Source organism: Zingiber officinale, chromosome 6B, assembly GCF_018446385.1.
Source record: "Zingiber officinale cultivar Zhangliang chromosome 6B, Zo_v1.1, whole genome shotgun sequence".
Taxonomy (NCBI): domain Eukaryota; kingdom Viridiplantae; phylum Streptophyta; class Magnoliopsida; order Zingiberales; family Zingiberaceae; genus Zingiber; species Zingiber officinale.
In genome coordinates, this window is record NC_055996.1 from 61,985,354 (window position 1) to 62,002,350 (window position 16,997).

A 16,997-nucleotide genomic window follows, 5' to 3' on the forward strand; every position below is an offset into this window, starting at 1 on the left:
CTTGGACAAATCAAAAATAGTTGAGATTAATTTTAACACGTGTTGTTCCTTTAATATTGTTTTTATATGAATTATTCACACTTAATTCATCAACATTAGCAAACTACCGTCTTTACCATTTGAGCTTGTTTATTTAATATAAATTTAATTATCAAATAAACATAAATAAATTCTATCTAAATTCCTGATAAGCCTATTGCTTTATGTAATCAATATATCATACTATTGCTTTATTTTTTCACAGTTCATCGTGTTGCATCAATGTAAGCTTATCTGAATATTCATACAGGAAAACATACCTAATGCAATAGAAGAGAGAGTGGCAAATGAGATGCTTGAAGGTGTAGAATCAGCCCTTGGATTATCTAAAGGATCACTCGAGAATCCTTTTTACACTAGAGTTCAATTATGGTTTGCATGATCTTTACCAATGTTGCTCCAATTTTACAAAATAAATGGATGGTGACTATATATTTGCTTTCAATCTAATAGGGGTGCAGCCGCGCAATGGGAAGAGATTGAAAGTGTGTAGTCTCACGTAATTTTATTTTATTATAGATGAAAAGTACTGTTAGTAATTGGGGGTATAAGATGATGTACTTTCAAACGACGGACATTCCAATGATCTCAAATCTATCGCTATTTTTGAAAAAACATGTAAATTTGAGTGGTGAAAAATAATTTTCACAAATTTTTTAAAATAAAAATTAAATGGACATTCTAAATTATGTAAATAGTAAAAAAAATCTTGTTAAAAAATTTAAAAGGCACCCTTTTATATTGTTTAACCTAAAAATATCTTTACTTCTCGTGTTATTATAGCATCTATCAATTGCTACAGCACATAGCATTTAACAGTTAATATAATGCTATTGTAATAGTACAGTACTTAATACTTATTACAACTGTATAGTAACTATTTAAATAATTACTATAATTATTTTAAAATAATTTTAATCAATTTAAAATAATTTTGATTAAATTGGTAAAAAAAATATTTTAATATAAGTATTTCAAATTTAGGATTATAATTTTAAATTTAAGATTTAGGGTTGAGTGAAAAAAACACTTGTATTTTAATGTTATTTTTTTTATTAATTTAAAGTAATTTTGATAAAATTTAAATTTTTTTAAAAAGTTGACAAAACTATTTCAATATAATAATATTTTACATATAATAATTTTGATGAAAATGAAATACTTAAATTTTTGTGTCAGAAGTTAGTGGGATGTCTTTTAATTTTTTTTAATAAATACAGTTTTTTTTTATGAATTCTAGACGCTTTTTGATTTTTGCCTAACTTTCTGTTGCTGGACGAATTTAACTAGTGGATAAAATGTAAATGATCAAATTCCGAGGATAAATGACAAAATTTGGAAAATAACCCGGAACAATATAAACACGCTAGGGTTTTGGGGGCAGAGCAAATCGAAATCTCCAAAGGAGAGAAGATGAAGAGGCTACATTACTTCTCCTCCTTTTGCCAAACTGTGTCATCAACGCGTTCACCTCGCCCCCACGATGCTGCCCTGCTCTTCGCCGTCTTACCTTATTCGGCCTCGGCCGCCGCCGCCGCCGCTGTTGCCGCCGCATCCATCACTGGGAGGCACATGTTCATGGCCCAGTACCTCGTCAACTCATGTGGCTTCGACCAGGAGAAAGCCACCGAGGCCTCGAAGCTTCTCAAGGGCATCCAATCCCGGCAGCAGCCGGACTCCATCCTTGCTTTCCTCAAAAGTTACGGCTTCGATGACGGATCAACAAAAAGGCTCCTACTTTTGTTCCCCAAATGTCTTCTTTTGGACGTAGAGAAGGCATTTGCCCCAAGGTTTCGAGCTTTCGAAGATCTTGGTCTCTCCCCATCCGACATCGTCAACCTCGTCAGGTCGAATCCCTCCACCATCAAAATGAAACACGAACGCATTGTATCTAAGATCGAATTTTGGCAAGGCCTTCTCAGCTCCAAGGATGCACTGGTGAAGTTGATCAAGACAAACCGAGGGATTCTTACGTACAGCATTGAGAATAAGATCAAGCCCAACCTTGAGTTACTTCGGGAATGTGGCTTGGACGGCCCAAAGCTTGCCTCTATCTTGCGGAATCGTCCAAAGATTGTGGCACAGAATGCTGATTTCTTGAAGTCCTTGATCAGTCGCGCAGAGGACTTGGGAGTGCCTCGGACATCAGAGATGTTCCATCGCATTCTTTGTGCACTCTTTACAGTCAGTTCAGAGAAGTTCAAGATGCAAATGGAGTTGTTCCGGAGCTTTGGGTGGTCAGAGAATGATTTTGTTGCGGCATTCCATAAATGTCCTACCTTTCCGCTAAAGTCTTCGATGACTTTGCAGAGAACAATGGAGTTCTTGATAAATGAGGCTGGATATGCTTCTTCTTACATCGCTATACGTCCAGTACTATTGATAATGAGCTTGGAGAGAAGGTTGATTCCGAGACACCGGATCTTGGCAACCTTGAAGTCCAGGGGGCACTGTGAAAGTGATTACAAAGTAACAACATACATAATGGCTACTGAGGCCAAATTCGTAGAGAAGTACATTACCCTCTACAAGGATAGGTATCCAGATCTGAGTGAACTCTATGCAAACTTAAGCCACTGTAATGCTTCTGATTCTGGATTTCAATGAGGTAAGTCATTTTTTCCCCTGCAAGTTATCATTCCTGTTGTCATTTTTCACCGAATAGATTCTCCTTTGTCAAACTCTAAGCTAATATTTATGCCAACAAGCCTGAGGATAAGAAGAATTCACAGAATCATGGTCTTGTTTTTGCATGTCAATATGCATGAAGATAAGAACAATTCACAGGATATTGATCTTGGTTTTGTGTGTCAATTGAGCTAGAAGCTCTCAGATTCATCACTTGCCATGTTAGACAATTGTTACTGCAAGAGACATCCTTCCTTTATGAACACTTCTTGAATTGTTTTGAACACTTCTTGAATTTTTTGTCAATTGAAATGGTAGTACATGTTTGATACTGAATAGCTGTATTCTTGTAGAACACTACACTACTTTGAGTTTGTGACTTGCAATATGAATTAACTCGAGTCAAATTACTTTTATAAATTTTAATGATGTTTTATCTTACCTTGCTGACTTTTTAGCAGAGTTTATTAATTTTAACTCATTTAAAATTATTTTTAAAATGCATAATAATTTATATATATTTATATATATATAAGGTTGTTTTTTTCTTTTCCCTTAATTGCTTATATATCTAGGGAATTTTTAAGTTCTCATATAATGAAAAAAAAAAGATATTTTTCAAAGGTTAAATTGCAAAATGAAGTAAATTGGAGAAAGATAGAAGTTGGAACTTTGCTTTAGAAGTTTTATAGACAATTAATTTTTAGATTTGTGGCCATAAATGTGACTATTAAAGATAAAATGATAGTAATAATAAAAATTCAACTATTTTTAAGGGAGTTAGTTTTCTTTTTGCCAACTATAAATAATTATTATTATTTTGATATTCAGAGCATAATAATAAATAATGGTATTCTAATTCTGGTTCTTTGTCCCTCTAAGTGCTTTGCTTTGTAGCACAGCACATCGAACAAGGATATGATCCTCACCTAGAGGAAAGTTGTCAATTCTCATCTAGAGGAAAGTTGTCAATTCTCATCCGGAGAAAAGGAAATTGCAAATTGCATTAATTCAAAACATAAAGAATATATGAGATCCTAATGTTTTTGATAGTTTGAGAACACAATCTATTCTTTATTTTATAACAGAAAAACTCTAATTTTTCTAATGAATGGGTTTTTCTGAAAACGCAACTTTTAAAAAAGTCCCAACTAATTATAAAACTTAACAATTCAGACAACTTTTAAAAAATTAAATTCTTGACAGTGTCATTCTCCCTAACCGAAGATTAGAAAACTTGACTCCGTCGAGTCGAGTGAGAAGATGAATTGACAAAGTGAGTCTGTCATATTGATTGGTTCAAGGCAGTGTCGCCTCTTCAGCTGGATCAAGTCATTATTGTTCCATTTCTTTTGGAGATAGGGATAAGTATTCGGTTAATTTGATATTAATTTTGTATAAATTTTTTTTATTATTATTTTAAATAAATTTAGTTAATTCGGTGTTAACTGAAATAACTAATTCGGTTAATTCAGTTTTAGTAAAATTTTGATTTGATTCGGTTAGTCGATACTAAATCGATTTTCGGTTAATTCGATTAATATATGGACCGAATTAACCAAATGTTCACCCCTATCTGGAAGCCTGGGGGAGAGGGTTCGAAGTTCATCTTCAGTGATCCACGTGTCATCAATCTATGAAAATCCTTTTCAATGACCCAACTATTGATGAGTGCTTCTCGGAGAGATCACTAGGTGATGGTCTACATTGTAGATATAATACTAGTAGCCAAATCAAAAAGATAAAAGAAGAGGGCTGGAAGGTTCCCCGATATGGTAGTAAGTGTTGTAGATATACTACTTGTAGGCAAATCAAAAAGACAGAAGAGGGCTGGAAGGTTCCCCCATATGGTAGTAAGTCCTCAATATTGAAATTGGTCTAATGTTAAAATGAGTAGGTAAGTCAACAACATATGCATTAGTCTCAATTTTTCTCACAATTTGAAATGTAGAGGAAGCGAACAAGAACTTTTTTGAAGGAGTTTTTAGGAAAATGTTCTGGCCAATGTAGATAAGTACATAACCCCGCTACATTGTATGCCTTGAACTTACGATGTGCATTAGCTTGAATTTATAAGCCTCATTACTCAGTGCAATTTCCCTCCTAATATCAGCATGGTTCTCTTTGACTCGGTAAAACTCTAACTCGGAAGGAGAAATGGCAAGTAAGGGAATCACGTCAATAGGTTGACGAACTTTTGACCCATACACAATTTCAAATGGACTATGACCAATAGATCGATTTATCGAATTGTTGTAAGCAAATTCTGGAAGGGGCAAGATTGAGTCCCAAATACTTGATTTTTCACCCGTTTAACACCTTAATAAATTTCCTAAATTGCAATTAACAACCTTGGTTTGACCATCAGTAAATGTAAAAGAGAATTTAAATTGAGTCCCAAATAACTTCTGTAGATTTCCCAAAAATAACTGATGAACTTTATATTTCTGACACTAAAATCATGGGAAATTCGTGCAATTAGATGACTTTCCTAGAGAACATTTTAGCTATTTGTGATGCATCATTTGTTTTATTGCATGAGATAAAATGTGTCATTTTAGACAATTGATCTACTACTAAAATTCAGTCATGTTGAGTCATGACACCGGTTGGTACGAGGTAATCCTAAGACAAGGTTTATGCAAATAGCTTTCCAAGGTTCATGGGGTATGTATTTTGATTAGTGGTCTTTGTCATTTGACATGTGTGACTTTGTGAGACAATTCGGGCAAAATTTCGTCGTCATAAGGGCTACTAAAATCTATCTATCTAACACAAGGTAATTGTTTTATCTTTTCCAAAATGTCCAATTAGGCCAAATAAGAAAGTCTCTAAGTGAAGTCCTGGATGCAAAGGCGTGTCTTTAAATAGATACCCATCTTTGATCACAAAGTCTATCAAATCATGACGATTCCCATTTTGGATAGTTTGAAAAATTATTCCAAAATCAAGACAGGTAGTATATTCATCTTTGAGATGATCAAACCCTACTATAGTCATGTTCATGCATGTGGCGACGATACGACTTAGTGCATGGTTTGTTATCCACGCTAGAACGATGTTCTAGAACAAAATCATACTCTTGGAGGAACTCAACCCACCTAGCATGTTTAGCATTTAATTTCTTTTGAGATTGAATGAAATTTAGCACTTTTTGGTCAAAATGCGGGAATGAACTCATGGGACTATGCAAACTTTGGATGATTGAGAACCAAATAGAAATGGACTAGTTTAAGAAAGGACAAGTGAGGTTAGAAAAGAGCAATGTTCTAAATGGTGTTGCAGACGGCCACCTAGGCAGTGCCTAGGCAAGAGGCGGAGGTCATCCACCCCGTTTTTGTCGGAGGTGACCTTAAAAAGGCAGGGTAAAATGTAGGTTAAAAAAAAATCATCATCTTCATTGCCTCCTGCCTTTGCCTCCTTTCTCCTGTAGTCATTTCGTAGCTACTGCCGCCAGTCGCCCATAGCTGCCGCCCGCCATTTCCTCCCGCTGTTGCCCTCCTCTATCGCCCGCCGCTGTCGCTGTCATTAGGTAAGGTTTACAAAAACCTAGATTTTAAAGTTTCTTCGAGATTCCTTCGGAGGCTTGTGCAAAGAATGCCTCGCTAGACCCATCACGAGGGTACGAACACGTCACCGCGGTCTGGCGACAAGCCCTGACGCGTCGCCCGAGCCTGGCAACGGGCGACAGCATCCGGGCGTGTTGCCTGGGCCAGTGAGGCTTCCGTGCATGTGCAACGGGTCCGACGAGTGTCTGTCGTGCGTGCTCGTGCGGAGCAGAAATTGGGCTAGGGCTTTTCTTTTTATTCTGTTTTATTTTTAAACTTAAGATTTAATCAAATACCTTATATTAATAATTTTAATCAATTCCTAGCTTATGATTGATATAATTTAAATATACCTAATTAAAACTTAACTTACACCGCATATCCCGTCTACACATAACTATTTTTTCAGTTTAAATTTTTGTTGTGCTTAATGTCATAATCCAACCTTTTAACCCAAAGGCAAAATCCTAAATGACATACGTACAAGCTAAAAAAAATAAAAAAATAAAAAAAATCTTAAATGCAGTGATCACATATACCTAACTATTAGTCTATTATATATTTAATTTACTAATATTTATATTAAATTGTTGTGCTAACTTTTAATTCTTAATTTTTTTATTATTGAATATTAATGACGGAAAATGAGAAATAACCGGAGGTGGAATTGAAGCGGAAGTCTAATGATATTGTTTGGGATTATGGGGTACAATATTGCAAAGGAAAAAGAGATTAGATTACACGCAAATTATGTAAGAAGCTTATCAGAGTTTATCGAATGAAGCATTTGAGGAAGACAAAAAAAAAAAGAAGAATAAGAGCTTATCTTGAAAATAACAAGAATAAGAAGCAAGAAAGGGTGGAAGAACTAAAAGAAGAGTTGATGGAAGTAAATATAGGTATTGATGTAAAAGATGAAGATTGTCTAGTGGAGGGAGATTCTTCTAAAAAAAATCAAAGCACCTTGGGCCTATTAATAAGTAGACATTTGCAATCGATCCAACAAAGGCAAGACAACAAAACATAAATGATGCATTAAAGTTAAGGTTTACAAATGATGTACATGAGTACCTTTCAAGATGGATTTATAAGGCAGAGATTCCTTTTCATGCAATTGATAATCAAGGCTTTAGACAATTTGTAGAGGCGGTTGGTCAATTCAGTCTGGGCTACAAACCTCCAAGTCAATATCTTCTAAGAGAGCAACTTTTGAAACAAGAAGTTGAGAGAACCAAATTATCTCTTGAAAAGCATGAAGAAGAGTGGATGAAAAATGGATGTTCAATTATGACCGATGCATGGACGGATAGCAAGAGGAGCAGCATTATAAATTTATATGTTAATTGCAAACTAGGTACTTCATTCTTTGGTTCTACTAAAGAATCTATGGAGGCACAGATCGGGACTTATATCTTTGAGTTTGTGGAAAAATACATCAATGAAATCGACCCTCAACATGTGGTTCAAATAGTGACAAACAATATGGCAGCCACGGAGTTGTGAAAGGTTACACAACCTCAAATTGTTTAGATCTCTTGTGCGACTCATACAATCAACCTCATGCTTGAAGCAATTGGAAAGTTACTCAAGTTTAGCATAATACTTGAAAAAGCAAAGGCTCTAACAATATTCATCTATGCACATCATAGAACTTTGGCTATTATGAGGAAATATACCAAGAAGAGGGATATTATCAGACCCAGGGTGATTAGATTTGCTACTTTTTTTTGACATTGGAAAGTCTCAAAGACAAGAAAGATCAATTGAGACTTATGTTTACATCTGAGAAGTGGATCAACTCAAAATTAAGGAGTAGTGTGAAGGGGAAAGCAGTAGAGGCGACGATAACAAGTATCTCTTTTTGGAATGATATTTCTTTGACTTTGAATATTTTCACCCCTTTAGTGAAAGTTTTACGTCTTGTTGACGGTGATAAAAAGCGTGCACTTAAAGTCATGGAAGAGATTAGAAAGACTTTCACGAAAGAAGAAAATGTCATCCCTATTTTGAAAATTATTGATGAGAAGTCTAAAGATACACTTGATAGTCCTTTGCATTATGCTGCTTATTGAATCTAATTTTTTACTTCAAAGATCCAAGCATACAAAATGACATCAATATTTTGAATGAGTTTTTAAATTGTGTTAAGAGAATTTTTCCTACTGATGAGGATATATAATCTACCATTTCTAATAATGAATTGTTGAAGTATAAGAGTGAATATGGAAACTTTGGATGAAAAATGGCGGTCACAACATATGAGAAGGTGGATGTGTACTATGACTTTGATTCAGGTATATCTCTTTTCTTTATTTCTATTCAGTATCATACATGTCTCTTTTACTTATTTTTGGATTTATTATTTATTTATTTATATGTTTCTTTACTTTTTTAAGTTGGACGGTGGTCTAATTATGGTGGCGACACTCCAAACTTACAAAAAATGACAATGTGATTTCTATCTTTAATAAGTAGTTCATCGAGGTGTGAAAGAAATTGGATTCAATTTGAAAGGGTAAGTAGTAATTCATAAATTATGTTATATATTCTTTCTTTTTATTATTTTTAATAATTTTCTAATTGTTTAGATGCATACTAAGAACAGAAATAGGCTCGAGATATTAAGATTAAATGATCTTGTATATATCAAATTCAACACCAATCTTATGAAGAAAAAGAGTAAAAGAGAAATGGGTGGAAATTTGCTTTTATCCTCTCAATCTAGTGAAGCTTAAGGTTGGCTTGATGGTGGTGATGAAGATGAGGTCGAGCCAGGTTTGGGACTTACTTGGAGAATGGTGACGGAGGCCTCGGGAGCGGATGAAATGCTACAACCAATAAGGAGTGCAAGGAACGTCCCCATTAGAGAATTTGATGAGGATTTAGATACATCGGAGGAGGAGAATGAAGATGCTGATTTTGAGTCCAATGATGAGAGGATTATAAATGTAGTTGATGGTGTATGTGTTGGTACGGGAAGTATCCGACAATCGAACCTGAGTTTGAATGAGATTGCAGGAAAGTCCTAAGTGTACTTAGCAAAAGTCCTAACTACGGTTAGGTAGGTGAAAACCCCTAGGGGATGGTAACCCTAGATCCTAGGGAATGGTAACCCTAGTTCCTAGGGAATGGTAACCCTAGGTGAAAAGTCTTGACGGATTGAGCGCTTCGGGCAAAATCCTAGAGTCGGAGACTCTAGGTTGAAAGTCCTGGTGGTCGCAGACCAGGTGAAAAGACTGGACGGGTTGTGGAGCGAACGTCTAGCAGAAAGTCTTGGAGACTCGGGCACTGAACAAAAGTCCAGTCTGTCTGGAGGACCGGTCTAGCAACATGTAAACTCTCCTGAGTGGAGTAGGTAAGGACGCATTCCCCGGTGAGGGAACAATCGGCATCGATTCGACCTAGGGTTTTCGGAGGTGAAATCCGAACTCAGAATCGGACAGTCCGGAGACTGTCAAAATAACTTTCTATTAATCTTATTGTACTAACTTTGTTTTGCAGGGTATACTTTGTTTGTAGACTAATATGTCTTGCAGGAAGGAAATTGTAAAAGAAAAGCCTCAAATGAACAGTCCCGAGGTGCCCTCCATGGAGCTTGGAGGCGCCTTGGGTGTCTTGGTCGATAGCCTCGCAGCAAGGCGCGAGGCGCCCTCCATGGAGCTTGGAGGCGCCCTAGACACTGGATGGAGGGCACCCTCCATGGAGCTTGGAGGTGTCCTCGGGCGGATAAGTAGAGAAGATGCAGGAGCTTATCGACGTTGTGATTTCAGCGGGCTTAGAGGCGCCCTCCATGTGGTTGGAGGTGCCCTCAACATGCTACTTAAGCCTGGTTTGAGCAGCAGCTAAGAGACACTTGTTTTCAGACATCCTTCTACTACTCACTGCTAAAAGAATGATTCGATAAAGCTGTAACTCGACTCCGATGACCAGAAGCTTCAAGTTTACTAATCTTAGTCGTTGGTATATTACTACATTTAATTAACTGTACTTAAAGTTGTAATATTTTGAATTAATAGTGATTTCCCAAAGTAAACACTCAACGAGTGTGGTCCTTAGAGTAGGAGTCGCCACAGGCTCCGAACCAAGTAAACTCTTGGTGTTCGAGTATTATTTTTATTTTTTCGCTGCGTGTTTTACTCTAACGAATGAATTATCCACGAGTACTATTCACCCCCTCTAGCGTTTTTGATCTTACAATTGGTATCAGAGAGGGGTCGCTTCGAATCGGTGAAACTACCATTCAAGCATTTCTTTTTTGTGATAATTTTTAAATTTTCGGAGTCAATCAGAATTGGTAAAATTATCACATTTCGATCTATTTTTATTACAATCGAAATTTTTTCTCGAAACTGGTGCAACACTACTCGAGTTCGCATATTAATTTCTTAATCCCACACTACTAATCCAAGACAAAGTCTTGGAACAAGTTTTTTTTTTTATGTGTAGATCTTTAATGGTCTACCAAGAGGGATATAGCACTGCTCGCACGCCCCTCTTCACAGGAGACGATTTTGGATACTGGAAAAGTCGAATGGAATACCACCTCAAGACGCAAGTCGAGATGTGGATAATTATCTAGACCGGATTTTCTTATCCAACTGAAGATGGAGTCCTCCTCCCGTGCGACAAATGGGATGCACCGACAAGAAAAATAATCGAGGCTGATGCAAAAGCTACCTAGATGGTACAATGCAGGATGACAAAAGAAGAACTGAACCGAGTCGGTCCTTTCTCAAGCGCAAAAGAACTATGGCAGAAGCTGATCGAACTACACGAAGGCACCTCCGACACTAGGGTAAGCAAGCATGATTTGATCTTAAACAAATTATATAACATAAAAATGCAGGAAGGTGAGTTGGCTAGCCAACTTCACGCACAGATTCAGGACCTGCTGAATAGTCTTCATGCAATCGGTCAGAAGGTAGAAAACCACGATATAATCAGGTATGCACTCAATGCCTTTCCGAGGAATACTTTGTGGGCATCCATGGTAGATGCTTACAAGGTATCCAAGGATCTTTCATCAATTAAGTTAGATGAACTATTTTCAGAATTTGAGTTACACGAACAGATTAATACACGCTCGGCTGAGAAAAGTATTGCGTTGGTTGCAGGTACAAGCAAGACAAAGGAGGCTAGAAATAAGTATCAGATTAAATCCGAGTCGAAGATGAACCCGACTCAGAAGATGACGACAATGGGATCATAGCCGAGATCGTTAACCTAGTACACAAACACTACAAAAAGAAGAAAGGATTCACCAAGAAGGACATCAAAAACGTGATTCAATCCAAGAAGGTACAATCAAGTCCAAAAGTGAAGTTCGAAGTAACCTTCTACGACTGCAACCAAAAGGGACATATCAAAGTCAACTGTTCAAACCAAAAGGAAGTAAAGAAGCAAAGGAAGAAGAAAGCACTGTAAGCAACATGAGATGAGTCTTCTTCAGAAGATTCTGACAAAGAGATTGAATAGACGAGCTTCCTTGCACTTACGGCTCGGGAACAAGTCGATGAATCCGAATCTGAGAGCGAGTCAGAAGCTGAATCCGAGAGAAGCCACAAATCCCTATTCGTTTCTGAAGGGCCTAAACCCACTGTAAGAATTTCTCAATTAAAATAAACTCCATAATTTAGTCAATTATCTTAGGTGTAAGTTAGTCAAATACAACCTCCGAGTCAAGTCACTCCAAAAGGAGGTAACAATCCTTAAGAAGGAGACTAAATTGAGTCCTTTGACTAAGCCAGTCCAAATTGGAAGGTCAACTCAAGTCCAACAACTTGAGAAAGAAAATTTCAATTTGAAAACTCAAGTTAAAGAACTCAAGGACACGTTGAGACGATTCACCTTGGGTTCCAAGAATCTTGATTTGATTCTTGAAAAACAAAGAACCATTTACAACCGATCCGAACTTGGATTTAAGGCTAAACGAAAATACAAGTCTTATTTATCACTTGTAAATATAACTAATAGAAAATTAGTCCAAGCATGGGTCCCCAAGTCAAACTTGATTAATCAAGTTGGACTTGATCAATATTGGGTCCCCAAGGGTCAAATCCACTACCTTGATAGATCCTATCGAGGTTATGATCCAGGGGGAGTCAATAGAAAAATTATTTTTATAAATAAATAAATTTATTTGATGCTTGCCTTACTGCTTTCTTTATATATGATTAGATTAGGATAGATAAGGACCTAGGTGTGATTTACACTTGACTAGCTAGACCTAGGGGCTTCAAAAAGAAAATTAAATATTCAATTTCTTTGAAAGGCTTTGTCTAGAAGTGGTGGATGATCTCATACCGAAGAAGGTCTAATGCCTCACCACAATCTGGAAGTCAATCATTGAAATGAATATTTAATTGACTGATTGTAAAACCTGAATCTAACTTAAATGTAAACCAATCCTTAGATGATAACCTAAATCAAAGATAAAATTAATCATCTCACAAAAACCTATAAGGTTCTCTGATTGATAATTTAGAAAAGCATGAGATGGACTTAGATAAAATTTAAAATAAAATATCTAAACAATTAATCAATCTAAACAATTAATCAACCTAATCAATTAATTAACCTAAATAATTAATCAATCTAAACAATTAATCAATCTAAACAACTAATCAACCTAATCAATTAATTAGCCTAACTAATTAATTAATCTAAACAATTAATCAATTTAATTAATGAATCAATCTAATCAATTAAGTAATTAATCTAATTAATTTAATTAATGAATCAATCTAATCAATTAAGTAATTAATTAATTAATCTAATCTAATTAATAAATTAAACTAATTAATGAATCAATCTAATAAATTAAGAAATCTAACTAATCCTTAACTAAACTTAATAAACTAATTGACTTAATAAATTCAACTAAACATAAAACCATCTCACAATCACCCATAGGATTAACATGTTTGATAATTTAGACTGGGTGAGATGAAATATTAAGGAGTTGATTTCAATCAAACTATCTTTTGATTCGTCAAATTGAACCAAATCAAATACTTTGTGTAGGAACATAAAGATTTGGATCAATGGATATTAGATAGTGGATGCTCCAGACACATAACTGAAGACTGATTGAAATTCACTAAATTACAATTCAAGAACCTAGGGTTAGCTGCATTCGGCAATGACGAAACACTTAAGGTAATCACAACAGGTAATATCCGACTGAGTTCCGATTTCTACATTCGAAAAGTTTTATTGGTTGATCAACTAAATTTTAACTTACTTAGTATTAGTCAACTATGTGACTCAGGGTACTTAAGTCACATTTTCAAACTCTAATTGTTTAATTAAAAATGTTAAAAATCTTGAAATTACACTTAAGGAAATTATGCAAAAGAACATCTATACAATTAACCTATCAACCTCCTCACTAAAGTGTCTATTGACACAACAAGAGGAAACTAAGTTGTGGCACAAAAGACTGGGACACACTCATATCAAATTCATTTCAAATATGAGTTAAAATGGTTTAGTTAGAGGTTTACCCAAATTAAAATTTATAGAAAATATAATTTGTAATGCTTGCCAACCTGAATAGAATTAACTCAATACTTGAGCTCCTACACTTAGATCTATTTGATTCACATGGAGCCAAGTCACTAAGCAAAAATTAATATTGCTTAGTTATATTACTCAAGATTTACTTGGGTAAAATTTCTAAAAACTAAAAGATGAAACTTACAAAATCTTTAAAACCTTTTGCAAGTTAGTAGAAAATGAAAAAAGATACTAAAATTAAAAGAATTAAAAGTGATCATGGAGGGGAATTTGAAAATCATAAATTTACTGAATTTTATGAAATTAATGGATACAAATATGAGTACTCATGCCCTAAGACCCCCCCCCCCCCCCACCCAAACAAAATGGTCTAGTAGAACAGAAAAATAGAACCCTGCAAGAAGCCGCTAGATCTATGTTAAATGAATATAACTTAAATAATTAATTCTGGGTTGAGACAATTAATACAGTCTGTTACATTCAAAATAGAATTTTAACCAATAAATTTTAGAATAAAATTCCATATGAAATATATTATAATAAAATCTCCAACTTAAATTATTTAAAGGTGTTTGTGTGTAAAGTTCATATTCTAAACACCAAGGACTACTTAGGAAAATTCACCTCAAAATTAACCCCAGGAATCTTTTTAGGATACTTCACATCCAGTAGGGCTTAGAGAGTCTATAACAACAATACCCTAAAAGTTGAAAAAATAACTAATGTGATTTTTGATGAAGAAAATAACTTACCTAACTCAATAAATGAAAACATTAATCAAAATACAAAAAATATTAATTCTAGAAACATAGAAGATGATGAAGTGTAACACCCGAAAATTCTCAGAATACTTTTATAAATATCCTAGTATTTTTCTGGAATTTTAGAATATTTTTATGGAATTTTTAGAATAGCGGAAGTAGCAAAAATAAATAGAAGCGTAAAATAGCCTACGCATGTATTGAACCCGAGACCTACTAGACCTTATGCTTTAGTGATGACTCTAGTGACCAAGTGAACCCAGCAGGGCCATGCTAAAAGAAAAGGGAATCAATTATGTTTATATTTAAGTTGGGTGAATTAACTACTTAATATAAATAGGAAAATTATTAAGTGGAGAATTGTTTTAACGACAATTCTTTTCCCTCAACCCTAGTCACGCCGCCCCTCTCCCTTCCTCACCTCTCGGTGCCCAAGTCCAAGGAAGAACCTAGGGTTCCATCCCTAGGGCTATAGGAGTATCTTCCGGCAACATCAAAGGTACGAGGACGCTCCTCTCCGCGAGAAGAACGCATAGACGCGAGAAGATCGTCGAGAAGATTGTTTTTCCGGAAAACCTAGCGATCAGATCGTAAGGAAAACTAGCGCAGGATGTAAGAAACCCCTCACCTGCAGTATAAGTAGCTTTTCATACGTTTTGTGCATTAGTCTAGTCATAGGCAGAATTTTCAGTATATAGGGTGTGAATTAGCGCACACCAAGTGTTTGCTTTAATGCTTAGCTCAGTAAAATGCCCCTATAGGCATTCCAATAGCTTAGATAAATGCAGTAGAAGCATTTCATAGCACAGTTAGTCTTGCTACAGCTTTTATGGGACTACGGTCCAAGGGGTGGGCTCCCACAGTCGCCTCTAGGTTTAGATAACCTAGTTCTAGGTTCAGATAACCTAGTAAGAGCAAGGTAAAGTATATTAGCTACAAATCAATATTTTATTTTTCAGTGGCACTGTACTGGACTTCAGTTGTCCTTGGGCTGGACTCCCATAGTCGTCCCTAGGTTTAGATAACCAAGTAAATCCTACTAGATTAGGGACTTGCAACCACGGGTCTAGTTAGGGATGCGCGCATAGCAAGTACAGTTGCCGAGCTCCTCAGCAGCATGATTAGTATTTTCATCTATTTATGATAAATAGCTTTCAGAAACTCACGACAGTTATGTGAATATGATTTAAATTCAGTATTAGCTTAGTTCAGTGCAGTTCAGTTTATGTTTCAGTTTAGCTCTTTCCTTATGATATTCCATGATTAGTTTGATGACGTGTTTTAGTATACATGTTAGTAAATTCAGTATGCCATGCTTTAACATGTTCAACATATATTTCAAATAGCATGTTTTAAAAGCATAAATTGCATTGTATGCATGTTTTGTGAGGTAGATGGTTTCTTACTAAGCTCTCGAGCTTACAAATACTTCTTTTCCTTATACTGCAGATAAAGGTAAAGGAAGGATGGATTAGCGGAGGCTGGAGGACAATGCTACAAAGATGTGTGTGGGCAGGAACTTGGAATAAAGATCTTAGGGATCCATCAAGTTTTGTTTTGAGCATTAGAACTCTCTAGCATTTTATTATTCCGCACCTTAATATGTTAAATGCCATGAACTAGTGAATTATGTACGATGCCATGCTTGGAATACTAGTTATTTGATATTAGGATGGTTTCCCAGCCATTTAGAACTGATATATGTGATTTGAGCACGAAACAGTGCTGAAATCAGACTCCTGATACGAAATCAGAAACCCCGATCGATCAGTCGATCGATTGGAGGCTCCTCAATCGATCAGCTGATCGATTGGGCAACTTGTTCTGCGAATAGTAAGCTTCTGGATCGATCTGCCGATCGATCCAGTCGCATTCTGTTGCGAACAGAGAGCTTTAGGATCGATCAATGGATCGATTGACTAAGTTGAATCGATCAGCCGATCGATCCATAAATTCTTCAGTGCACAGTAGCACGCTGAATCGATCAGTGGATCGATCAACCAGTCTGGATCGATCTGCTGATCGATCCGAATGAAGTTTCTGTATACAGTAGCAACCGGAGTCGATCAACGGATCGATTCAGTAGCTGTCAATCGATTGAGTTCAATCGGAATCGATTGGGAAGCTGGGTTTCGACTAGGAAACCTGGTGACTCAGCTCCTTGACCTTAGGGGATGCAGGATACGCCATGTATACCTTAGAATGCACCCCTTAGCACAGGCAGAACCAAGAAATTGTATTAGTTAGCAAAATCTTAAATTTGTTCAGTTTTCTGCACATTAAGAATAGTTTAGCAATAGCATAATGTAACGGTCCGGTCTCGCAGTCATAGACCAGTAGGAGGCGGGTCGTTACAGAGTGGTATCAGAGCAAAGTTTCATACTTCCTACACACACATCAGTATTGAACCTGCAGCTTCCAACTAAGAACATCTTTCACTTTACTTATGTTTTTTGTTTCATGTTTAGAGATAACTAAAGCATGTTTGTTTATGATAGTATTT

General features: G+C 35.9%; 1 protein-coding gene across 2 annotated transcripts; it reads left to right on the top strand.

Moving 5' to 3' along the window:
• Positions 1-1,392: 1,392 nt before the first annotated feature.
• On the top strand, positions 1,393-16,071 carry LOC121992539 (transcription termination factor MTERF8, chloroplastic-like). 2 transcript variants are annotated; one of them, XM_042546998.1, is made up of 2 exons: positions 1,393-2,647; positions 15,944-16,071. In XM_042546998.1, exon 1 carries the CDS (start codon positions 1,453-1,455, stop codon positions 2,644-2,646), a length of 1,194 nt encoding a protein of 397 aa, XP_042402932.1. In that variant the 5' UTR covers positions 1,393-1,452; the 3' UTR covers position 2,647; positions 15,944-16,071. The 2 variants fall into 2 exon arrangements, with proteins under 2 accessions (XP_042402932.1, XP_042402931.1); XM_042546997.1 differs by lacking the exon at positions 15,944-16,071 and adding an exon at positions 2,728-3,003.
• Positions 16,072-16,997: the final 926 nt, after the last annotated feature.

Coding starts and splice junctions, on each gene's coding strand:
- LOC121992539 (XM_042546998.1), top strand. CDS start 1,453: ATGAAGAGGCTACATTACTTCTCCTCCTTTTGCCAAACTGTGTCATCA.